The sequence below is a fragment of the Cupressus sempervirens genome, chromosome 10, assembly GCF_028749045.1.
Source record: "Cupressus sempervirens isolate cs-2001-9-10 chromosome 10, ASM2874904v1, whole genome shotgun sequence".
NCBI classification, from domain to species: domain Eukaryota; kingdom Viridiplantae; phylum Streptophyta; class Pinopsida; order Cupressales; family Cupressaceae; genus Cupressus; species Cupressus sempervirens.
The window spans coordinates 397,752,729-397,778,734 of record NC_143127.1 but is presented as its reverse complement, the minus strand read 5'-3'; the positions used below and the strand labels follow the sequence as shown (position 1 = coordinate 397,778,734).

Sequence of the window (26,006 nt, the reverse complement as noted above, 5' to 3'; positions counted from 1 at the left end):
TAATGAAGATTAAGAAACCAATGTAAAACTTATGGAATGGTCTAAGAGAAAATTTCAAGGAAAAGTCAATGAGAAAAAATTTAGTGATATAGCACTCTCACAAGTTGAATTTTCTACTAAAATTGAGAAAGTGAAGAAGGTACTTGAGAACATATTCTCAATGTACACAAAATTGTGTGATCCCACACTCTTCACATAGGAAATAAGCCATAAAATTCTAAGTCTAGAAAGTAATGTGAAACTATTACATATGCAATTACGTAAGAACCTAGCTCAAAGTGAGAAGCATTTCCATTCATTGCTTCAAACACAAAGTCAACTAGCTATGTTAATAGTCGAAGAGGCTAATGTAAGAGCCAAGTTGATTAACATTCAAGCCTTCCTTATACTTCATATGGAGATACTCCACAAGGAACTAGGCTATGCAGAAATGATGTTAAAGAAAGATCCTAATCTTTCAACATTAGATGGACTAGTTCACCTTGCAATAGAGATAGCCATCCAAATAAAATAATTGGATGTTGCATTAGACAACTGAGATGTTTCTCTAAAGATTATAATGGAAGTCGACAAGAAATTTTTGGACAAATACACAATCTATGTATAGACCCTTTGACATAAGTGTCAAAAAGGGGGAGATAAAGAGTAAGGGGGAGATACATATGCAAGGGGCAGATAAAGAGTAAGAGGGAGAGAAAACAAAGGGGGAGCAAACAGAAAAAGAGAAGAAATAGAGTATATATTAGATAAAGACTATTAGTATTTTTGAAGCCAAAGAGTATTAGCAAGAGGAAAATCTATGGAGAATAGATTTTGGATATAGAATAGGAACATTAACTTAGCGAGACTTACAAAATTTCGAGGTATATAAGTCTATTATAGAAATTTGAATTATTCTAAATTTTTGTATATATATGTCAAGTTGTGAATGTATTATACTCAAGGACATTTGATTTGTTATACATTGTTAACTATTTTTTGCACTCATGTCAAAGGAGGACACTGTTGATCTCAAATTGGTTTTAACAATTAAGTGTCAATAGACTTAAGATATTTACTAAGTTCATGTTGAGCTAGTGATACATGTCGAGTATAATATGTATAAATGTCAAGTTGCAATGAGTGCCAAGTCACTCAAATGTCGAGAAGATAGACCATGTTGAGTGATTCAAGTGTCAAGCATACAGTTGATTCTGCGCAAGTTTAGGTGCTGAGCCAAAAGAAAAATTACAATAAGTGTCAAGCATCTATATTATTAAGTGTTGAGCATTGGCATTATAGAGTGTCAAGTAACACAAATTGGATCAGGATAGAAGAATCAGTTAGCAAAACAAAGGATTGAGGATACAAAATTTACATATCAGATCATAAAGGATCAGGAAAGTCAAAATTGAGATTTGAAATCAGCAATACAAAGTCATAAGTTATCAAATCAAACATTCTACTATTACTTTCGAACAACTATATCAATACAGTGAAATCCTTTGGACTAATGTTGTCTTAACAGTCATTGCAAAATACTTTAATAGGGTGACATTCCAAGTGAATGTTCTAAAAGTCCTTTAACCAAGGACACTTCTAATGGGATGTAAAAATACTTTAACAAGGGTGGACTTAATAGTCTCCTGTAGCCATTAACATAGTAGGCCTTTCACAGGGTAGATCATGTTTCATGGTCAACACTCTGTACCCTTAACAAGAGACTCTTTATTGCTACAGTACTGAAGAATTGTGTGTATCATCTCCACCCTAGTTTTACCTTCTCATTGCAGGATTTCTAGGTAATCATATCAAGTGTCAAGTGTGTGTGTGCTTACATGTTTGATGCATTTTCTTTACATTTTCATGTCAGATTATCACATGCATCTAATGAATGGTAAAAAGGTTTTAAGTGCTAAAAGTTTGAATTTCTAATTCAACCCCCCCCCCCCCAAGAAGTATATGTTTCCCATTTTTAATTCCAACATTAAAAAAATCAGATTTTCATAGGTTTTAAGCAAGGCAACTTCTTGAAGAGTTTCTATGATGGACGGATACTAGATCCAAAAAAGATCCATATGTATTTGCTTGGAACCTTGCAAAAGATATATGAAGAAGATGGTAAAGATAATCATTTTTTCTCTTAGAAGCCAAAATCATTTTCAAAAAGAAGTTCCACATGCCAAAATGATGGTTATAAAAGTGGCCCAATACCAACACCTTTGGCTCATCAAAATCATAATTTCATTGATCCTAATCAGGTTCAATTTTTTAAAAGCTTCTATTGCAATGCACACCTAGATCCTGACAAAGTCCACCCTTCTTTACTTCAAACACTAAAAAAGCTTGAGAAAGAAGACACATGCAAGAATTATTTCCTTGGTAACAGAAAATCTCCCAATCCAAATGTTAGAAAGGAGTCATCTAGATCTGCATACATGAAAGGTCATTGTGATTTTATATCTAATGAATGAGATGGTTAGGAAATGAAGTTTATAAAAGAAGAAGGGTATGCTAATATGTTAGGATATCGCTATGAAGATATCAAAACCCTGGAGAATGTATTCAATCATTTCAATCCTAATGAGAAAGAAAAAGAGATATCAAATGTTTCTGAGGGAACTGCATAACATATGATTAAAACTGAGGGAAATATGGATCAAGGTGAATTTCATACCACTTTTATTCCTACTTGGTGCCTCAATGCTTCATATGATGACTTCCTCTATGGAGGAGACCTTCCTACTTCTCCACCACTAATAATTAATGATGAGAACTTTATTGCTGAAGTTAATTCTTTAGAATATTGTTCACAATATTCTACCATTACCACTGATGAAGAAATAATCTTAAGTAAAGTATTGTAGACATCTCCATTAACTCTTGAGATTGAAGTCTTTACTTTTGAGGATGTTGAAGAGTTTTTAGAAAATGGTATGATCATCAAAAGAGTAGAAGATCATTTTCAAGAGAAAGATGATGAGTTAACAAGAAATCCTTTTCAAGGTTACACGAAAGTTGAATATGAAGCTTTCCTATTTTGTGAAGATGTTCATCAAGAAGAATCCATGAACCAAGTTTGTGAAAACATTGATGAAAATTTAACAATAGGTACGATGGAAATGAGAATTAATGATAGGATTCAAGTAAGAGAAGATGATACATCAAGTTCTCACTCTTCCTCATGATTGAAACCTAAATTTGAAGCATTCAAGTTCACAAGTGGAGACTACAATGAAGAAAACATTGTGACGGTATCTCAAACTAGACGAGTACTTGGCCTTGAAGAAATTTGTTGTGATCTAAAGATTGAAAAATGTGAAGATGAAGGCATAGATGATTATTCTATTTTAAAAGAATTCCCCTTACATAAATATCAATTGATGATCAATTCTCATGATCAAATAGACTCATTAGAGGATGTGCACACCAAAATAGAAAAGATGGTTGTTTCTTCTTTGAGTGATCTAATAGGAGAAGAGGAAGAAATACATCATGGGAAGATCCACTTTGACAAGGATGTGCATTCATATTGAAATAATTTCATAGAGAATACAAACATTATCATCCCCATGGAAAATAAAGAGAGTCTAGTTTTAGAAATAAGTTTAGGAATTCATGATGACCAATCATTGGAATTTCAAGTAGAGGAATTGTCAAGTAAATAAAAGTATCATAAATACATTCAAAAATTCAACTCTTTCAAAATGAAGTTATCATTGACATGCAACATCAAGTAGAGTTGTTTTAGAGGTCAAATATTTTTTATGAAGCTTGTTTATTTGGATACTTTACTTTCTGCAAAGATGTGGGGCATGCTAGGAATCTCAAAGTTATAATTTAAGAAGTGCACTTATATTTGAACCCATGGAAGCTTGAGATTTTTCACATGTTGGCACACCATGGTATTTATTATCTCCAACAAGTGAATGGGTTTGCATGATTATACATCTTCTCACTGGAGGTAGGGAAACCTGCCTTATACATAATCTAGTTAGGAGTTTTATTATGTTTTTTTTCTTATGCCTTGTCTTCCTTTTAGCTGTCCTAATTTTGGTGTAATTTTTCCACTTTGTAAAGTGGTTCCTCATGTGACTCTATAGCCTAATGGATAAGGCACCATTCTAGTTATTCTAGATTCAAGCTTCATCCTTGTTAGTCCTTCTCCCCAAATACAACCAACTGTTTCCCAGATATCAAAAATTGCTCTAAATTTTCAAAATTATTGTCATGTCAAACTATGGTTATTCCTTAAGGATATACCTCTTTCTAAAATTTAAATGATTTCTTCCCCTAAATATTTCTAATCATTGTTACCTTTTGAATATCTTTGGCTCGTTCCTATCTCCATCCAACACTTTGGATTTTTGAAATTTGGTTCCTAAGTTTGAAGTTATCAAAGATTAATGAAGCTTCCCAAAACATGTGTTTCATTTCAAAATCTTAACCTCTCCATTAGAAAGGTTAAGATATGTTTCTAAAATATGTATTTTCATTTCAGTCATTAACCATTAACCTCATCTAAAAAGGTTAAGTTTTGGGCTCCAAAACACATATTTCAATTTGAAATCTTAACCTCTCCACTTTCTTTTTTAAAGAAACGGTTAAGATAAGTTTCCAAAATTAACCTCTAATCCAAAAAGCTTAAGAGTAGAGTTCAAAACCCAAATTTTGGAGATAGTTATTAACCTCCTTGTTCAATTGATAAAGGTTAATGAATCATCAACTATACCAAAAACCATAAACATTTAGCTAAACACAGGCTACTAGTCATTCACGAAAAATTGAATCCCAAAGAGGTCATTTTATTATAGAATAAAGTATGCCTCAATCGTACCTCTATTTTTCATAGAAATCACATCAAATGTACTTTAAGCATGAATTTCAAATGGTGAGTTGAAGATTATAAAAATTTCTACCAAGGTAAAATTGTTTGAAAGACAACGACTTATTTGATAAAGCACTCAGATTGGAGCTTTGAAAGTGTAATTGGTAGACACTTTGTGGAATAATAAATAATGAAAGCAATGTGGGAGCACTAACCAAGCATGTGATTTGTTTGATATGATACCCCTCTACTAGTTCACAACCTCTAATACAGTAATGGAAGATGGAAAGTATTAAGTTTTTGACCAAATGTGTCTAAGGAATGCCCATCATATCTTTCTTTCAAAGAATCAGAATACATCAAAGATGTATGATATTAGCTTAAGCATACCATCTCCAACATTTAGCCTAAAAAGACACTAAATGGAATTGGAAAGTTGGTCATTCATTCTTTCAATGGGTCTAGCACTCAAACATTTGGCGCATGCTCAAAACATTGGCTTGGCTTTGAGATCATCAAACTACTGGCAGAGAAATTCCAATCCAAATTTTGAAGATGACTTTGAATGTTGATAGAGCAGGGGATAATAGTGTGAATCAGTAGTTTGACATAATCTATTGGGACCAGTGGATTGAAGGGAGTTTTCTAACTATCTAACAAATTATCTATCCTTTAATGCATTACTTTTATCATGAGCACTGGTCAAACAAGCATAGATAAATCACAGATATAAGACTCCTTTTTAATTGCCAAATTCCATGAAGAAATGTACATCCTATACTCATGTTGACCAAAGCCATCAAAAGCAATAGAAATACATATAAAATACTAGGGCAAGTGCATGGTATTTTTTTGATATAATGTTGGTCTGTATATAATCACCTCAAGGAATTTGCTAGAAAAGTTGGAAGTCTCTACAAACATATTGAATAACTCACACTTGTCTCTAGCTAGAAGTTATCACACAAAGTTATAAGATTGGATACTTGTATCAACAATGAAGTTGGTTTTCCCTACATTGGGGAATCATCTTCTACATTTCAAAATCCTAAGCATTGGCATCAATGAGTAGCATTTGCAAACAATTTCAAGGGTGCGTGCTAACTTTCTACATATGTTAAAGCCTCTAAGGCTAAGAATCACAATAATGAGTGTGGCAGAATGCTTTGAATATTTGTCACAAGGTAGATAGGTTAACAAGACATTTTATTGACTAATCTAACCAATAAAAAGGAAAGTTAATTGTTTGATAAAATGTGTGTGCATCAACCTGATCAGTGACAAAGCAATTGAACTGTTTGATATAATGTCCATTGATTGGTTCAAGCATAACAAGGTGTCACCTCCAGTTTAGGGTTGTGCACGGTGTAAAGAAGAATATTATCAATATTCTAAGCACAAATAATATGCCTTTTAACTATCTGACTAAATGTCTCAAGCTTGGAGGCTTTGTACATAAATGAAAAGCTTAATGAAGCATCCAAAACTAACCTCTCATCCAAAAAGGTTTAGGTTGGAGTTCAAAAAATGTATTTTGGAGATCTTTATTAACCTCCTTGTTCAATTAATAAAGGTTGATAAATCATCAACTATACCAACAACCATAAACATTTGGCTGAACACAAGTGGCTAATCGTTCACGAAAAATCAAATCCCAGATAGGGCTTTTTACTATAGAGTAAAGTATGCCTCAATTGTACCTCTATTTTTCATTGAAATCAGACCAAATGTGCTTTAAGCATGAATTTGAAATGGTGAGTTGAAGATTATAACAATTTTTGCTAAGTTAAAACCATTTGAAAGAAAATGACTTATTTGATCAAGCACTTAGATTGGAGCTTTGAAAGTGTCATTGGTAGACACTTTATGGAATAATAAATAATGAAAGCAATGTGGGAGTGCAAACCAAGCATGTGATTTGTTTGATAGGATACCCTTCTACTATCTTGTAGCCTGTAATGCATTTATGGAAGACTACAAGTATTAAATTTTTTACCAAATGTGTCCAATGAATGCCAATCATTTATTTCCTTTAGAAAACTCTAAGATAGATTTAGAATACATGGAAGACGTATGATATTAGCTTATGCATACCATTTCCAATATTTAGCTTGCAAAGACACTAAATAGAATTTGTTGCAAAAGATAGAGGTCTCTGCAAACATATGGAATAACCCACACTTGTGTCTATCTTGAAGTTATCACATAGAGTTATAAGATTGGATATTTATATCAACAATGAAGTTGGTGTTCCCTACATTGGGGAATCATCTTTAACATTTCACACTCCCAAGTATTAGCATCAATGAGTGGCATATGCAAACAATTTCAAGGGTGTGTGATAATTTCTACGTTTGTTAAAGCCTCTAAGGCTAAGAATCACAATATTGACTGTGGCAGAATGCTTTGAATCTCTGAGCCAAGCTAGATAGGTTGACAAGATATTTTATTGACTAATCTAACCAATAACAAGGAATGTTAACCATTTGATAAAATGTGTGTGCATCAGCCCAATCAGTAACAAAGCATGGGAACTATTTGATATAGTGTCCATTGACTAGGTCAAGAATAACAAGGTGTCACCTCTAGTTTCGGATTGTGCATGGTTTAAAAGAGAATATTGCCAATATTGGAAGCATAAATATAAAAAAATTAAACATCTGACTGAATGCCTCAAGCTTAGAGGCTTTTTAAGTAAATGGAAAGCTTTCGAATTGGTTTGAACATGGAAATATGAGAGCACATAGGTGGCAATATCAATGGACTCTAGAGAGGTACATGCAAAGTTTTGTAATAGACGGTATTTTATGAGAGTCTTTTTAAATGATCACCAAAAAATTCGGAGGGAGCCATCACATTCCAATTTAAATAGTGAAAGATCAATACCAAACCATCACCTCAATATATTGGTAGGTTGTGAGTTCATCCACACAATGCATTTAATTGAGCTCAAGGCCATTCACTCAATCTATTTGATGAAATGTCTCTTAAATATTTGAGACAAAGATGAAGCTCAAGCTCTTTATTTTTGAAAATCAAGAACGTCTTCCTAAAATCAACCACATATTTCACATTGGTGAAGAACATTTGGAAAGCCAACCCTTCCAAACATTTGATCGTCATTGTTCCATGATCAGAATAAAATGTTTAAGGCATCTGATAATGGGGTTCAATGTATTGGAGAAAATTTTCAATGACTTGTTCCTTCGTTCCTATCTGTACATAGATTTTGAATCCATAATAAGGCTCTCTAAAATGCCTTATCCTTCATATGATGTAATGGTTTTAACCTTCTATCTGTAGTGCCCGCCCCTAAGTCGCATTTCTGTTATCATTGCCAAACTCTTTTGGGCCAATTTATGTTTGCCGATTAGTATTATTAATTTAGAGATTATCACTCAGCTTATTATATGATGAGATTACTTGGTACTCTATATTTCATGCATGTATGATGATTATTCAATGTTTTCAGTTATCGATGATGATTAGTTAGATGGTTTATTATTCCATGTGCTTTCTTATGGATACTTACCCCATACTGCATGTGTATGGTGTGTGTGTTTGATTTATTTATGTATGGTGTTTTTGATGTGCTTAAGGAAGGGAGTCGTAGTCACCTGCTAGTCAAGATCTACACGATGCAAAACTTCCTGCCATTGTCCGTTTAGCTTAGAATATTGTGTTTGTACATGCGTGGATTTTATGCAGGTTGCAGGTACTGGGTATCGACTTCCCTGAATTGCCAGGATGAGTGTACCCTATCGCAATGTCTCAATGGTAAGAGAGGGGAGATAAACTCTTAAGTCCAATTCCTAAACCCTTTAGCCAATTGTCCTAATTGATAATTAGGACAAGTATCTGAGTTAAGTACCCTCTGAATGCATCAAATGATGTAATTTTGGGATTATAACCCTTTTTGTTTTGTTTTAGTTTGTGTTTTTCTATGTAGGGTTTTCGTATGTTGTTATATGAGTCCTTGATGTGTTTTCTATTAATTAAGTCTAATTAAAAAGGATAATTAATGATTTAATTTAATAGAGAATTAATATGATATCTTTAATATTTAATTAATTGGGAAATTAATTAAATAAAAGAATTAAATTTGGAAATTAAAGCTCAAAGATAAATTTAGAACAGGATAATGTTTATTTAATTTAACAATAATATATTTGGAGTTCATTTTTAAATAAATGCTAAATATTATTGTTATTTAAATTAATTAAATATGTTATCAATTAAGTTTCTAAAATAAATTAAAAGTTGAAAGATATAAAATTATTAAGAATTCTAGATCGCATGATCTAAGCATGAGTTTAAATATGAGAAATAAATTAAAAGATTAAATAATAAAAATTAATAATGTTATTTTAATTTCATGAAGTGCACATGAGATTGAAGTAATAAATTAATTTAAAATAGAAGTCAAGTAGAATATTAAATAAAGTTATTTAATAAATCAACTTAATGTGCATGAAAAGATGAATGCAAAATAAAAGAAAAGATAATAAAGGTTAATTTGGAGTTAACTTAGTTGTGCAAAGAGTCTTCTCGGGTGAACGCACAATTAGTGCCCCGGATTTGAGGAGAAAATTGCTTATCACAACTTTGGGGGTTCATTCTAGGGGGACACGAATTTGGACGAGAATTTTTGGGGAGACAACTTTTAGAAACAAATTTTAGAAGGCTGATACCAAGAAAGTTTTCCAGAAGAAGGTTATTGAGAGGAGCGAATTCTCTTACAATTCCTGGAGATTTGCATAATAGCATCAGGATTAGGTAGGGTCTTGTTTTTTTTATTATCCATTAAATACGCAATTATCCTTTCCTATCTTCTTTGTGTCTGGGGTTTGTAAATCTGAATTCTCTGTGATGAATGTTTAAACATTACGATATTAGATTTTATCAGATGCTTGTCTATAAACTTCTGTATACAAAATTTAAATGGGAAGGGTTGAATTTAAGACTGAATTTCTAAGTTAGAAGTTCGGATGGTTGGCTATATTTTCTATATTAATATAAGGAAGGAAAAAAGTTTCCAATATATTTGGTAAACAAGTTTTCAATATATTGATATATATATATTAAAAAGAATTATTTTATATATACATATATTTAATAGATTGATTATCAATAAATTGTATTATAATAATTATATTTTGTTGAGATAAAAAAATACATATACATATATGTAAATTTTTTTAATTAAAAAATTTAAGTATACAAGTCGGATTTAATAAAAATGGTTTTAAAAAAAAAAAATATATATATATATATATATATATATATATATTAATGTAATTAGTGGGGGGGAGGGAATTATCCCGTGCCCACCCCCATTGTCAACGGAGCCTACAGTACATGCGTCGCAGGTACTGTGACGGCAAGTACAGAGTACCTGCCGCCATAGGCCCTTCGACTGCAGGCCTGCGGCAGACCTCAGAGGTCTATTTAGCCAACGGGCTATAAACGTATGTTTAAAACATGATTTTTTTCAGTTTTTATATAATTTTTATTATTTATAAAAATAAATTTTATTATTATTTAAAATTTTTAATTAATAAATTATATATATATATATATATTAATTAATAAATATTTTAATTTTTTATTAATATTTAATAATTAAATAATAATACATTTAACATAGTTTGTAAATATTAATTTATTAATAATTTTGGTTAAATATTAATAAATTAACAATTAATGAATAGATTAAAATTAGTTTAATTAAAGTTAATTAATAATGAATATTATTTGATTAAATGGTAGAATTGGATTATTGATTTAATGAAAGTTATTATAGAAATGGGTTAATCGTAAGGAGTAGTTATGAAAACTTAGTTACTTGAATTTGACATTAAACTGAAACATAAACCTTACCTTAACTCAATTATATACTTTCAAATCCAATCTCTGAGACTTTGATGTTTTCTATGTGTTCTCTGTATTTTGGGGTTGTTCTAGTATTGACCAGTTTAGGTTGTTACCAGAGGCTCGGGGTTGTGAATGTGATGTCATGATGATTTGGTCTCAATCTTTCTTAACCCGACCATGGTAATGTGATGAAGTGCTCTATGACATGATTGTATTTACTATTTGTTATTGCTTTCTAGTTTCCTTGTGTGAAGCTAAGGTGTATGTATTTGAGATACCTAACTTAACCATTTTTGAGTCTCGATCAGTTATATTTGATAACCATTTTTTGAGTCTCGATCAGTTATACTTGGATTGCTTTTCAGTCGCTTGAGAGGACTGAAGTGTTTGTTATGTTCTTGATGATGTCATGTGTTGACTTGACCATTTTGGAGTCTTCAATCAGTATTGTAATTTACTATTGGGATACTTTCTGGTTGCTCATTGGAGAACCATTGGATTTTGTGATTTATCATTGATGCCTTCAATTGCTGATAGAGAACTGTCGTGATCATATGATATTTATTTGATGCTTATCTGTTGCTCATGAAGAATTGATGTAATTTTGTGGCTTATCTTTTATGATTTTTTTTCAAATGCTTGTATAGGACTGAGGTGATTTTATTATGATTCTTTGATTTGTGATTTCATGAGCCTGGGGTAGGTTATCTATGTGTAGTGTTGGAAAGTGGCTTGCAATGGGGATCGGGGCCCTAAGAGGCTGCCTGGAGTAACCCATTGTAAGTTGTTTTAATAAGTGAAAACATTTACACTAAATGAGAGAAAATGAACCTAACAAGATAATTGTATGTTCTCTCCCATGCCTTGAGTGCTAGTATAGACTAGGATGGGGTAGAGAGAACGCTTGATTACGACCTTGCATTCCGTAGTATGCCTCGTCAGTACAAGAGGATACTAGTGGCTGCAGGGATCAGTAGGGACCCGAGATTCCTAAGGGATTGCTTAGGTAACTTCTACGTGACTTTTGCGATGACACTTTCCTGCTTGCATATTAGGTTTCCTACGTGTCTTGTGGTACCTCTGGGTTTTAGATGTCGATCATTTTAGGAACCCTTGAGTAAGCATACTTATAGGATTTCCTGGACTTAGAGAGTATTTACGATTATAGGTTTTGTTATCCTATTTGGGACTTGAGACTATCTCCTCAGCGCGGTGGGAGTGGACCATTTAGGTTCCACGCGATCGGGTTGTAGTGCTTTTACTCTTACCATTGAGATCCGTCTGTGGTCGCCGTGGCTGGAGTTTTCTTGGTTGGCGTTTACCTTCTTTCTGTACATGGATGTTTTATGATTATGGATGTATGGAAGTATCATGTATGGTGTATAGTTTCATATATTTTTACTGTACTTTGTAACATGGATTCGTGGAGGTTGATGCATTTCTATTTTTACGTATGTATATTCTTTTAAGCCTTTCATACCCTGTGACTTGTACAGTGGATGATTGAGCATTCCGAATTAATTTGCCAAAAGGCATTAGAATTATTCTAATTATTCTTTCATATGTATGTGATAGTTGTTAGACTTAGAATTAATTAAATTTAAAAGTGACTCAACGTCTTGGGATCCTTAAGCAATGTAACTTGCAATGTATGTTGGTTGATGATTACATGTTATTGCTTCCGCTACTATGTGTTTGATGTGTATGTTATACATTCTTACTTTTTAAAAAAAAAAAAAAATGTTTAGCAAACTTAGTGAAACTTTAGGTTAATTCTTTTGGATCCCTTGGCGGGGCGTTACACTATCTCTATAATTAGTGACTTCAATCATTTTGGGGTTAATTTTATAGAGGTTAATTAACCTCACCCAAATCACATATTTTGGAGGTAGTTATTAACCATGAAGGAGCAATTCTTAACATCCATGTCTATACAAGGAATCATTTTTGGCTTTCTAAAGGGACTTTTTGGACTTTTTAAGAGGAGAACACTTAGGTTACAATTTTGGTGATTGTATAATATTTGGAAAGTGTGTACAAATTTTATCTTTGTAATTGAAAATTCCTCTTAGGTTCTTGGTCCAAGAAAATAAAAGAAAATGTTATTTGAGTCCTCTTCTTTCAAAATCTAAATTGTTAAAAATGTTGATTCTCCTTGCAGTGAGGATTTTCATGGTATTGTGCAAATGTTTATGAATCTTTGGATCAACATTGTACTAAGGGTAACTCTCAACCATAGATCTTGATTATTGTTGTTAGCAGTTTAAGTTAGTCCAAAAAAGCTCTAAAGTTGTGTCATGCATTCATCATCAATGGTACCACTTTATACAAAAACTTGTTAAAAAAACTTTAAAAACAAACTTAAAAAGCCTAAGGTGCACAATAGCACACTTAATTAGGTGCTCTACCATGCACCCTTAAACAATAAAATATTTTATGCCTAAACAAGTATAGGGTGTGCATCAACACACCCCATGAGGTGCACTAATGTGCACCCCAATCATTGAAAAAACTTTTCTAAGTTTAAAGGCACACTGGGCGCATCTTTGAGAAGCAAGAGGTGTGCTGGTTTTGAAATCAAGGGTTGAAATTATGGTTTTTGGTATTTTTAAGTGATTAGGTATTTGGGTTGTGTTTTTGTCATCAATAGGGTTTGCTTAAAGTTTGATTTTTTGCTTTCTAGACTAATGTTTACTTCTTTATGTAGATAAAAAAGGCATCCTTAACTTGTTGGTGTCATAAATTTTGACCTGGAGTTCAAAATTCAAAACCATTTACACCATTGGAAAGAAGAACTAAAAATCTAATTTCAATCCCTAAAATAGTGAGTCTTTGGCTGCCTAGTTTTAGGGACTAATGAACGTTTAAACTTGAAATTTTGAGCAAAAGACCTCCGAAAAAGCCAGTTAAAAATACGTAGAAAACCTTGTGAAAAAATTTCAAACATTTCATTGTTTTGGATAATTTGGATCACCTAGTCCCTCACCAGGAAGGATAAGATAGTTGGAGATAAGAAAAAGATCAAAGATAAAGAGGTTGGACACATGAATCAGAATAGGTTCCTCATCTTACACAATTATTAATTACAAGATTCAAAATAGGTGCCTTGGAAATGTATGAAAGTGTTTGGCAATAAAAAGGGTTTAAATCATCAAAGGGATCAAAATAAGTACACTAGAGTGCTCCCAAGAATAGTTTGAGAAAAACCCAAAAAAAATTCATGCTAGTGCATAGGTGCTTTACTGTGCTAGGTGCATAGGTGCACTAGGTGTGTAAGAGCACTTTTTCAATTGTGTTCTGGAAGATTATGAAGAATTGAAGAGGTGTGCTATTGCACCAGGTGTGCTAGGTGTGTAGGTGCACTTTTTTGATTGTGCTCTAGAATATTTTGAAGAATTTAGAGGTGTGCTAAGTGCACATGTGCACGCTTTCAATTGTGTTTTGGAATATTTTAAAGAATTCAGAGGTGGGCTACTGCACTAGGTTCACAAGTGTGCTAGGTGCATAGGTGTGCTTTTATAATTGTGTTCTAGAAGATTTTGAAGAATTCAGAAGTGCACCAATAGTTAACTTCTAGTTCTAAGTTTAAATTTTTTCATGCATCAAAAATTCATTCTAACAGTATTTTAACTCCTATAGACACCTAGTAAAGAAAGAAACTTTGTTTTTGGCACTTCCAAACACTCCTACATTGATTAATGTCTCTCTTTCTTATTTTCTCATGTTTTCTTTGTTTTAAGACATGTAAGGGCTCATGCGTCAAATTAATGATATAAAAATGGATGAATTCCTACTAAGCACCAATTAGATAGTTAGTTTTTACATAAATAGATTTTTTTTACTAGTTTACAAACATATGATTGCATAAAGATATCACTAACTCTCGACACAAATTAAGGTTAAGTTTTCTTATAAATTCAGGAATGTAATATGTATTCCAGGCTGCCATTATTTTGATGTAATAACATATCTTGTTAGTGCTTACATTTGGAGTGTAGTGATTCTTGCCTAAGTATGTTATATTTTGTGAATGTATGTTCATGAAGTGTAATTGAGCCAATAGTTTATTGTGTTGTTTTTGGTCATGTGATCTTTTAATTCTGGTGTTTGCTACAGGTTACCAATTCCATGACCTACTTAATTTGAGAATAGATCACCATATTATTCCTCCATAGCTTTTCATGTTGCATGAGCACACTTTTTGTGGCCTAACAATTTGATGAAAATTGTAACATCTTATGGTTACTGAATTTCCATCGATGATTGCATGAGTAGAATTAACGAAGGGTTGATCCTATTTTCATTGGTTACCCATCAATCTTTTCAAAGGCTTCACTCATAGATGCATTGTTTTTGTGGCTTATGTCTGTTAGGATTTTACTTTCATGCTATTTTCTTAAACTTCTTGTTACCTTACCTTTTCTATTTGGTTTGCTAACCCCTGTTTAAATTAGGAATTCATATAGTTGCATTGTTAGATTAAATTCATCATAAAAAATAGAAAATAATAAAATACATATATATTTTGTGGTTAATTTTGAAATAGCAAGCAAATTGATCATTTGATCTGAAACTGGTTCAAACTAGAAAAGGCCTCCTCATGAAGAAACACATATATCTTCAACTGAGTTGATTCCAGTAGGTCGCAAGATCACCCAAAACCTTGGAGTTGATCCCAGCTCAGCTTTTCAAGAGAGATGTTCGAAAGGATTCTTATCATTAAGCATCATGTAAAATTACATCTCAACAAAAAAGGTACTAGAAGGAGGGCCTGAAAACAATTCGGCTCAAAAAACCTAAGTTGTTTGAAAATTCTGCAACTCTCAGAAGTTTACAATTATATCTGTGAATTTTTAGTTGGTGCGCAAGTGGGCCAATTGCACAGGTGTGCTATTTTCAAAAAGTGTTCTTCTTCAAAGGTGTGCTTTTCTAGAATAAACACAAGTTCCTAGAACTCAGTCACTTTCACAAGAATCATAGCGATAAAGGGATACTAAGAACTCCACCCATTCACATTACACATTCCATCATCATCGTTTGCTTTATATTCTACTTTACACATTCCCATCATTATGCACCATGTCTTTCTTCAATGCCTAAAGTTCACCTTTGAATCTAATTGGACCATTACACAACTTGCCAAAAAAATTTGAAAATTTTTTCCCATGGTTCATCTATGGAGAATTACGAACAATAGAAGATCATATTAAAATTTTCAAGGATATTTGTAATTGAAACTAGATTCAGCATATGACTGTGGTATGTAACCTTTTCTCATACACTTTTGGGGAAATGGCATTCAATTGGTACCTCAATCTACCACCAACATCAATAAGGGATTGGAACTCTGTTCATGAAGTGTAATTGAGCCAATAGTTTATTGTGTTGTTTCTGGTCATGTGATCTTTTAATTCTTGTGTTTTCTATATGTCTACAAATTCTATGACCTACTTAGTTTGAGAAGAGATCACCATATTATTCCTCCATAGCTTTTCATCTTGCATGAACACACTTTTTGTGGCCTTACAATTTGATGAAAATTGTAACATCTTATGGTTACTAAATTCCCATTGATGATTGCATGAGTAGAATTAATGAAGGGTTGATCCTATTTTCATTGGTTACCCATCAATCTTTTCAAAGGCTTCACTCACAAATGCATTGTTTTTGTGGCTTATGTCTATTAGGATTTTACTTTCATGCTATTTTCTTAAACTTCTTGTTACATTATCTTTTCTATTTGTTTTTCTAACCCATGTTTAAATTAGGAATTCATATAGTTGCATTGTTAGATTAAACTCATCATAAAAATATAAAATAATAAAATACATATCTCTTTTGTGGTTAATTTTGAAACAACAAGCAAATTGATCATTTGATCTGAAATTGGTTCAAACTAGTAAATGCCTCCTCATGAAGAAACACATATATCTTCAACTGAGCTAATTCCAGTAGCTCGCAAGATCACCCAAAACCTTGGAGTTGATCCCAGATCAGCTTTTCAAGAGAGGACTTTGAAAGGATTTTTATCATTAAGCATTGTGTAAAATGACATCTCAACAAAAAGGGTACTAGAATGAGGGCCTGAAAACTATTCAGCTCAAAAAACCTAAGTTGTTGTTTGAAAATTCTGCAACTCTCAGAAGTTGACAATTATTTTTTTGAATTTTTAGCTAGTGCGCAAGTGGACCAATTGCACAGGTTTGCTATTTCCAAAAAGTGTGCTTCTTGAAAGGTGTGCTTTTCTAGAATAAACACAAGTTCCTAAAACTCAGTCACTTTCACAAGCATCATAGTGATAAAGGGATACTAAGAACTCCACCCATTCACATTACACATTCCATCATCATCATTTGTTTTATATTATACTTCACACATTCCCATCACTATGCACCATGTCTTTCTTCAATGCCTAAAGTTCACCTTTGAATCTAACTGGATGATTACATAACTTGCCAAAAAATTCTAAAAAGTTTTTCCCATGGTTCATCTATGGAGAATCATGAACAATAGAAGATCATATTAAAATTTTCAAGGAAATTTGTAATTGAAACTAGATTCAGCATATGGATGTGGTATGTCACCTTTTCCCGTACACTTTGTGGGAAATGGCATTCAATTGGTACCTCAATCTGCCACCAACATCAATAAGGGATTGGAACTCTTTTGATAGCAAGTTTCTGGAACAATTAAGGATCTATATTGATCCAACTATCCTATATCATCAATTCATCTCAATTAAGATGGATTGCCATGAGACTATTTCACATTTTAATCATCGCTTCTATAGGATGTATCAAAGAATGGAGTTTCCATACATTGTACCACAAGAGGCTACCATCCATATCTATTTTGACACAATGGATTCATTAACTTCTATTTTTATAGGAAGGCTCCCACCCTGAGACATTGATACCATTGATAAGGTCTGTAAAGAGGTTGTTACATTCACAAAGTAAGTTATAGCTGCTCCAGTGCTAACAATTACATATTTAGTGTATGAGTCTCAAAAGACTACTTTCTTTGAGTAGAAGGAAACTACATCTACTGAAGTAGGAAACAATATGTCTAGAGATTTTAAGGCCATGAAGGAGATGATGTCTCTTTCATCCAATGAACTCATCAAAATAAAGTTGAATTCCTCAAGAAACCAAGGCAATCATCCAAGACAACTTGCTGCCCAAAACAATTGTTCTCAAAATCAGAGCAGAAATTTTGGCCTTTATAGGAACATCAACAATTAGAATAATGGTATTATAGGTATGAGTCTAAGTGAAAATGGTTATGGGTACAATGATGTTTCGGATCAGCCTCCCCAAATCATGGAGGAAAAACCTTTATAGTTTAGTGCAATGGTGTTTGAATCATGTGATAAATCTATAGGAGGACAAAATGATGAAGATGATCAAGAGGAGTTTTTGTTCCCATTCAATGAAGAAATTTTAAGTGTTGATGATTCAATCAGTGTGGATATGCCAAGATATTTTGAGGACATAGAAAATTTTGAATTTCCAAAATTCCATTAAGTTGCAAAAAGTGATGGAATTGTAGAAGATCTTGAGGTTGGTGAGATTTTTGAATCAGAAAGTCATCAAGAAGAAGATACCAATTCTTCCTACTATGATGTTGATTCCCCATTGGATAATGATAAGATGCCTCCCTCAAAATAGAATTTGTTATTAGAAGATATGGATAGAGTGCTCAATTAGGTCTCAAGCTTGACTAAGGAAATCTCTATTTGTGGGTATTCTACACATATATCAATTCATGTAATAACTGAGTCATGTATAATCCATTTATTTGGGTTCCAGTTTTAAAAAAGTTGTCCTAATTTCTTGTTAGCTTCAGAGATTGCAATGGAGGGAAAGTATGATTTTGAATAGGCTTCTATGGGATATGAGGCACAAAACATCTTGATCAATGATAGTAATGAATTTTGTAATTTGAAAGGAAGGTTGATGATTGATTTTTCTAATCTGAAGGAACCTAAAGGATTTCCATGTGCATGTGAAGTTGTGTGCCATGAGATAAGACCACTAGAATGAGAGATTACAATGTGTGAGTGTACCCTTATCATGGGAGACTCACTAGATTAGGTGATATATTTCCATTATCCCTCTTAGTTTGATGGTTTTCAATTGAAATATGATGCTAAAGGTAAGAGAACTTGTTTCTAGATTAATCGTGGTCATAGAGAGTTATCACAACTTCTAATTTGTGTGATATGTGCTCAGAATTTGAACAAAGATTGTTCAAATTTTATTTTTCTAAGTACAAAGACAAATTAGTTTTTCTTAGGACTATATGTGGTGGTTCATTAGTATTTCACATAATGAGAAATATACTGAAACCCCCCCACATTCTTATTATTCAAGGTTTTATGTAGATAAGTTTTTGTTTATATTGTTTTTTTTTCTTAGCCTTTTTAAGTCTTTCTAGTTAGGTGTTAGCTTTCTTTGAGTTAAATATTTTTTGTTTGGGTTTCATTTCTTTCTTTTTTCAAAGTTGTGTTAGTCTAGGGGTTAGGTGCACTCAAGATTTATCTTGATGTATATCATTCAACCACTTTTTTGTTTTGAATTTTGGGAATAGGTATTTCTTTGTCAAAGCATTTGAATGATTTTTTTTCTCAATACCAACTAAGGAACGGATGTTACTGGTAGTAATAGGGGACTTTTAGTCTTGAATTCAATATTGCAAATCAACAAGTTTTCAACACTTTGAAAATTTAAGAATTGACTATCTTAAGTTTTTTCAACCCAAGGTTAATGGCAGCAAGGGATAGTCCAAAACCTACTAGTTCAATAGAAGGGTCTTGTCGAAGGAATTTTGAAGATCAAATTTTTGTGTGAGAGTTTCCAAAAGTTCTTAAAAGAAGAGCACAATGGATATTCACTAAAGATTGAATCTAAGAAATGATGCCAATATCTTGGCCACATAGTTTAAGCATGGTCAAGGTATAACAATCTAAGACTACCCTCTCATATTTACATGTTAGGGTTCTAGTTTCTCTGAAACCTAGAATTGCATTCCCTAATAATTTATCCCGTACTCTTGATTCTTAATCTTTTTCATGAAAAGTTTGATGACTTGGTAATATAGCTACTTTTTTTTAATGTAAAAGGAATGGACATGCAATAAAGGATTGCCCAAACTTATTTGGAGCCCAAACTTCTAACTTTGAGATTTCTAAAGATAATGCTAATAAAGTTTCTAGTTTTGAAATAGAGAAACCCTTTGCACCATTCCTAGGTAACTTTGATAGAATTTTGGGGATAGATAATCCTATGGAAAATAGTAAATATAAAGTTTCTAATGCTTCCTTAGAAAAGGAATTTGAACTATTGTCAACCCTCTTTAAGATACTGAGCTAACTTCTACTAAGTATCTCATCTCTAGTTCTAAGATCATCCCAAGTGGTTTTTCCTAGTTAAAATCCATTATTTGTCAATAAGAAAGTGTTATTCTATTGCCCTTGGTTAAAACCCCCATCAAGCATAATGCTCACTAACTTGCTCTTAATTCTCTACCTAAGAGAGCAGAGCTGGTTAAGAATGTCAATCACTCTTTGACTGATAAGAATATGTAGTTGAATGGCTCAAAGTCTTTAGGCAAGGAAATTTCTCTAGATAAAAATAGAAATAAGCCCCCATTTTTTGAAGTCACACATAAAATAAATAACAAAAGAAAGGGAAATGATAACCAGATATTAACCAATTCTAATGGTTATAAAAATAGACAAGGAGATATTATTGGTTGCTTTAATAGATTATATAACAAAGGTAAGAACAACCCTAAAAATCATGAACATGATCAATATCCATAGCTAGAATGTTAGAGGCTTGGAGATGAATGATAGAAAATACATTGTCAAAAGATGGTGCAGTAAAATTAAACAAAAAGAATTTATCTATTTTTAAAAAATTAAAGTAGTTGGATTTTAGGCTCACACTATTTTAAAAATGCTTTGGGATCATGCCACTGCAGTCTACTCCAATCATGAAAGAGGGAGGAGGCAGTTGCTATTCTTGTGGCACCTAATTGGTGGATTATATAAAATTTAATAGAGGAGTTTATCCTTGTCATAGGGCATTATGGATTGTATTCAGTAAAGATGGTCAAAGCTTTGGATTGTGTAACTTCTATGCACCTAATGACTAAAGAGATAGAGTAGCACTATGGGAATGGGCTTCAAATAATTTTCCTAACACTACACGAATATTTATTAGTGATTTTAATATGGTAGAAGATAGGGAGGATAAAATAGGATGTAACTCTTTCATTTGGAAAGACAATGAAATATTCTTCTCGAATAAATTTAAGAGGAAATTTAATGTGCTACATCCTTTAGAAGATAGGAAATCATAATTTTAGGATATATGGTATACTTGGTGCAATAATAAAAAGGGATCTCAAAGGGTTTATTGTAGATTGGATAGAATTTATGGAAACTCCACTCTTCTTTTTTTTTACTCTAATCCTAAGCACTCACCTATCATAGTTACTCTAGGTTCTCTCTCTAACCATTCCCCTATCTTTGCAAAGATTGGGTTGCAAGATGAGACTCTGGTTTCTAGGGTGAAGGTTGAAAAGCCCTTTAAACTTAATATTTCTCTTCTTAAAGACCAGGATACTATTGGTGCTCTTAGGAAGGTCACTAGTATTTATAAGTTGGTTAGTAGTTATGTTTAACCAAGAGAAATGTGGAGAAGATTATTTGATGTTTTGCAAAAAGATTTTCTAGATTATTGGTAAAAAACTTATGGATTTAAATGTTGAAGACACTAGGGCATAAACTAATCTTAACCTAATAGAGAAAGAACTCCATATTAGAATTCAAGATCTGGAGTTAGAAGCTTATTTGATTAAGTCTAAACATTCTTTAAAAAAGATCCAAAACTATAAGATCTAAGATTAGGCAGCTAGATCCAAATTGAATTGGAATTTGAAAGGTGATAAGGGGTCTAGTATTTCTTCAATATAATCAAGTCAAATATAAAAGGGAGATCCTTCAACACATTCACTATAATGGTGGAAAATCTTCGGATCTAGAGCTAATTTAGTCAACTTTCTTTGAGTATTATTCCTAGGTTCTTTCATTTAAGATGTTTAATGCTAACTATGAGGCACTCGATAAATGTCTTCAATTGATTCCCAGAAAAGTGAAAAAAGATAGTAAAGAATAAAAAATCTTAATGCTTTGGAAGAAATTAAATGGGCTATTAACTCTTTAGATAATGACAAATCATCAGGATGTGATGGTCTTCCTGTTGAGTTATACAAAACTAACATAAATTGGATTTCCATTGATTTTTTGGCACTCCATGAAAACTCATTTAGAAGATCCATGGAAAGAAGCATCAATAAAGGCATGATCAAATTGATACCAAAGAATGGTGACAAAGCTGAAACAAAAAATTAGAGACCAACAACATTATTGAACATCTCTTATAAGATCATTGCTAAATTACTAGCTAAAAGCATTGAGAATTTTTTGAATAGGTTTATCTTAGTTACACAGACAGATTTCATTTGGGGTAGGTATATATAGAAAATTTAATAACTAGTTGGGAAGCAATGCATTGGGCTAAGAAGAGCAAGTAGAATGTTGCTATGGCATTATTTGATTTTGAAAGTGCCTATGATAGAATTGAATGGCCTTTTGTTATTGGGATGTTCCAAGCTTTTAGATTTCATGAGTATTTTTGTAGATGGATAAAGGTGTTGTTCAAGGACTCTTCTACTGTCATGGATATGAATGGAACTCTTACCAGCCCTATTCCTCTTAAGAGATCAACTTAACAAGATGGTCGTATTGCCCCATCCTTATTTTTGATTGTTCTTGATGCTCTATTTTATTTTCTTAGAGATCCCTCCCTTGGTCCTCATGTTAAAGGTCTCCTCCTAACTAATAATGATACTCTACTAAATTACCATTTTTTTGATGACACTTATTTGTTCTTAGAATTTGAGAGATTCATTTTTGTAATACCTTGGATGGACTTGGATTATTCAATTTAGCCTAAGGTGCCAAAATTAATCCTCATAAATCTTTAGTTCTAGGTTGGTCTAAACCTCCTCGTAATTAGGTTTAGTTTATGTTTTGGCGATGGAAAGGCCCTAATGAGATTTTCAAATACCTTGGTATCCCTTTTGCAGCTAATCCTTCTACTAAAGTTATGTGGGAGTGGGTCTTTGATAAAATTCAAAAGAAACATGTTAAATGGAAAACTCGTTATCTCTCTTTGGTAGGAAGGGTATGAGTTGCACAAAAAGTCTTGTCATCTCATCATATTTACTTTTCTTCTACTTGGTTAATGACTAATTAACAAATGGATAAATTTAATGCCCTGCCAAGGGATCCAATGAATTAACCTAGAATTTCACTAAGTTTGGTAGCATTTTTTTTAAACACGAGAGTAAATACCACATATAACTTATGCACAATAATGGAAGGAATAGCAATGTCAATCTAAAAGTAAACATAACATACATAATAGATTACATTCTTTAAGGATCCCTTAACGTTGAATTACATCTAAAATAACTAACATACATGAATCCAACATCCACATGAAATAATAATGATAAGTCCAATGTTTATACATTACATTTCCAAATGCTCAATCATCCATTGTACATGTCACAGGGTATGAAAAGATTAAAAGAATATCCATGATACATCAAAGTAAAGATAATCACATGATACACATGATACATCATCACAAAAGATATATATACATCCATCATAAAGACCAAACATAATAAGCTAAGTGCATGGTTCCTCCCAATCGTTAATAGCATCATTAGACCATCGTGGGTCCTAGCCATCCCTCTGTGCATAACATTCCAAATCATTGAAGAGATCGTTGGTATTAACATAGTAGGAATTTCACTTCTAACATATACTATATCATATGCAAAAAGTAATCTAACATGCAAAAATAAGCATAAGATAACATCATCTAACATATGTTAATCATCAATGAAAGGATACATATCCACCATCATGAAGGATGCATCAGCCATGATGTCTCAAAGAATCTCAAATGATAAGAGTGCAAAATACACTACCACCCGACCACATGGTACCTAAGTGGTCCACTCCCACCGTCCTGAGGAGATAATCTCAAGTCCCAAACAGGCTATCCAAAACACATAGCATAAATCTTTGTAAGTCCAAAAATCCTAAAAGTATACTAACTCAAAGGTTCTATCACAAAACTGACATCTAATTCCTAGAGGCACACAATGACATGTAGGAACCTACTATGCAAGCGGGAATATGTCATCGCATTTATCACGTACAAGCTATCCTGGCAATTAGCTAAACTCCACGGGTCCATACTGATCTCATGTGGCCACTAGTATCCTCTCATACGGACGAGGCATACTATGGAATGTAAGGTCACAACCATGCGTTCTCTCTACTCCCATTCTAGTCTATACAAGCACTCAAGACATGGGCGAGAACAAAACTCTTTTTTTTTAGGTTCATTTAGTTAGTATTAGGTGCAAATGTTTTAACTTATTAATCCAACTTACAATGAGTTACCCTGGCAGCCTCTTAGGGCCCCGACCCCCATTGCAAGCCACTTCCCGACACTACATGTAGATATCCTACCCTAAGCTCATGGAATCATAAATCTCAAAATCACAAAAGATAATCTATAATAAAATCATCAAATATGCATAAAAGCATCAAATCTCCATGAGCAAGCATCCATAGAAAATCATGATCACAACAGCTCTCTATTGGAAACTGAAGCATCACTGATAATCAAAAGTATCCAATGGTTCTCAATAACCAAAATATATCTCAATCATACTGATCGAAGACTCCAAAATGGTTAAGTAAAAACATGTCACAACATGACATCATCAAGAATAAATCCACATTTCAGTCCCATCATGGCAACTAGAAAATAACCAAGGATAACTAATCGATGACCAAAAATGGTTAAGTCAAATGTCTCATACATAAGAATCTCAACTATAACAATCAGTAATTACAATCGATGCATAGATCATTCCATCACATAACCATGGTTGGGTTTATAAAGATCAAGATTAAAACATCATCATGACATCACAATCACATAACCCCCAAGCCTCTGGTAGATGTCCTATAACTGGTCAACACTAGTCAACCCAAAACCGAAAACAATAGCAGAAAGAATACACAATGCAAACACATGTTTTGGTTTTGCTAAATTTACAAATTTGAATTAAATGTAGAGGTCTCAATTTATGTTTCCAAGTTTAGAGAATCAATGGAGGAACATTTTGTATGTTTTTCTTGACACATTTATTGTTTTGGATGGATAAAAGTTTTCCTTAATATGTCTAAAATCCATTGTCCAATTATAATATTTGTTTGAAAACTTTCCCCACCAAGCTACCAATTAATAACTTAAAATAATTAATTAAATCTTAATAGTTAATTTACAATATTATAAACTAATTCATCCTTATAAAAGACAAAACTTTAAAACAAATCATTTATCAAATAATAATAATTCATTAATAACATTTTACGTACTTACATATGTACATATAATATAAAATCGAATTATACAAATTCGATTGATGACATATAATATGGAAAGAAGCGTTATATAAAACATGCACTTCACATATAAAAAACAACGGTGACCTTACTCAGTGCTTAAAATATCATCGCCATACATAAGCTGTGCGGCCTGCAGTCCCGACACACTACCAAGCGCAGGTGCCATGTGCACGGGTCTGTGCACGAAGGACAGTCAGGGTTGGTACATCCACCTGACCCATGATCTAATACATATAACATTTTTTTTTATAGCATTTCAAAAAAAAAAAATGCAAATACAAATTGCAATGTGATTTCATGAGTTTCCACTACAGTAATTCACTCGATTTTTCCATTTAAATAAATTAATATATATGCATACATATGTATGTATATATATATATATATATATATATATATATATATATATATATATAGATAAAATATGTATATATCTGTGTGTGTGTGTGTGTGTGTGTGTGTGTGTGTGTGTGTGTATAAATTTACAGAATTTAAATATGAAAATGCAGATATGGTATCATATATATATATATATATATATATATATATATATATATATATATATATATATATATATATTCCACAGAATATATATAAATATGATTTTATGAGTTTCTTATAAAATATTTTCTCTTTATTTTCTCAATAACTTTCTAATGAATTTGGCTACAATTCAACCCTAGCCCCGTGTTATTTTCAGATTTATGCAAATAAGATTCTCAAATATACTTTAACTACCCATATTGAGAATTC

At 32.4% G+C, this 26,006-nt stretch overlaps 1 protein-coding gene across 1 annotated transcript in view; it reads right to left on the bottom strand.

Moving 5' to 3' along the window:
• The window catches only part of LOC149534352 (protein TAPETUM DETERMINANT 1-like), a 30,714-nt gene extending 5,295 nt beyond the window's left edge, over positions 1-25,419 (bottom strand). The window contains exons 1-2 of the mRNA XM_089806013.1: positions 25,343-25,419; positions 10,166-10,231 (exon numbers count right to left, since the gene is read on the bottom strand). Coding sequence (XP_089662139.1) covers positions 10,166-10,231; positions 25,343-25,419 — 143 coding nt within the window. The remainder of the gene's footprint in view (positions 1-10,165; positions 10,232-25,342) is intronic.
• Positions 25,420-26,006: the final 587 nt, after the last annotated feature.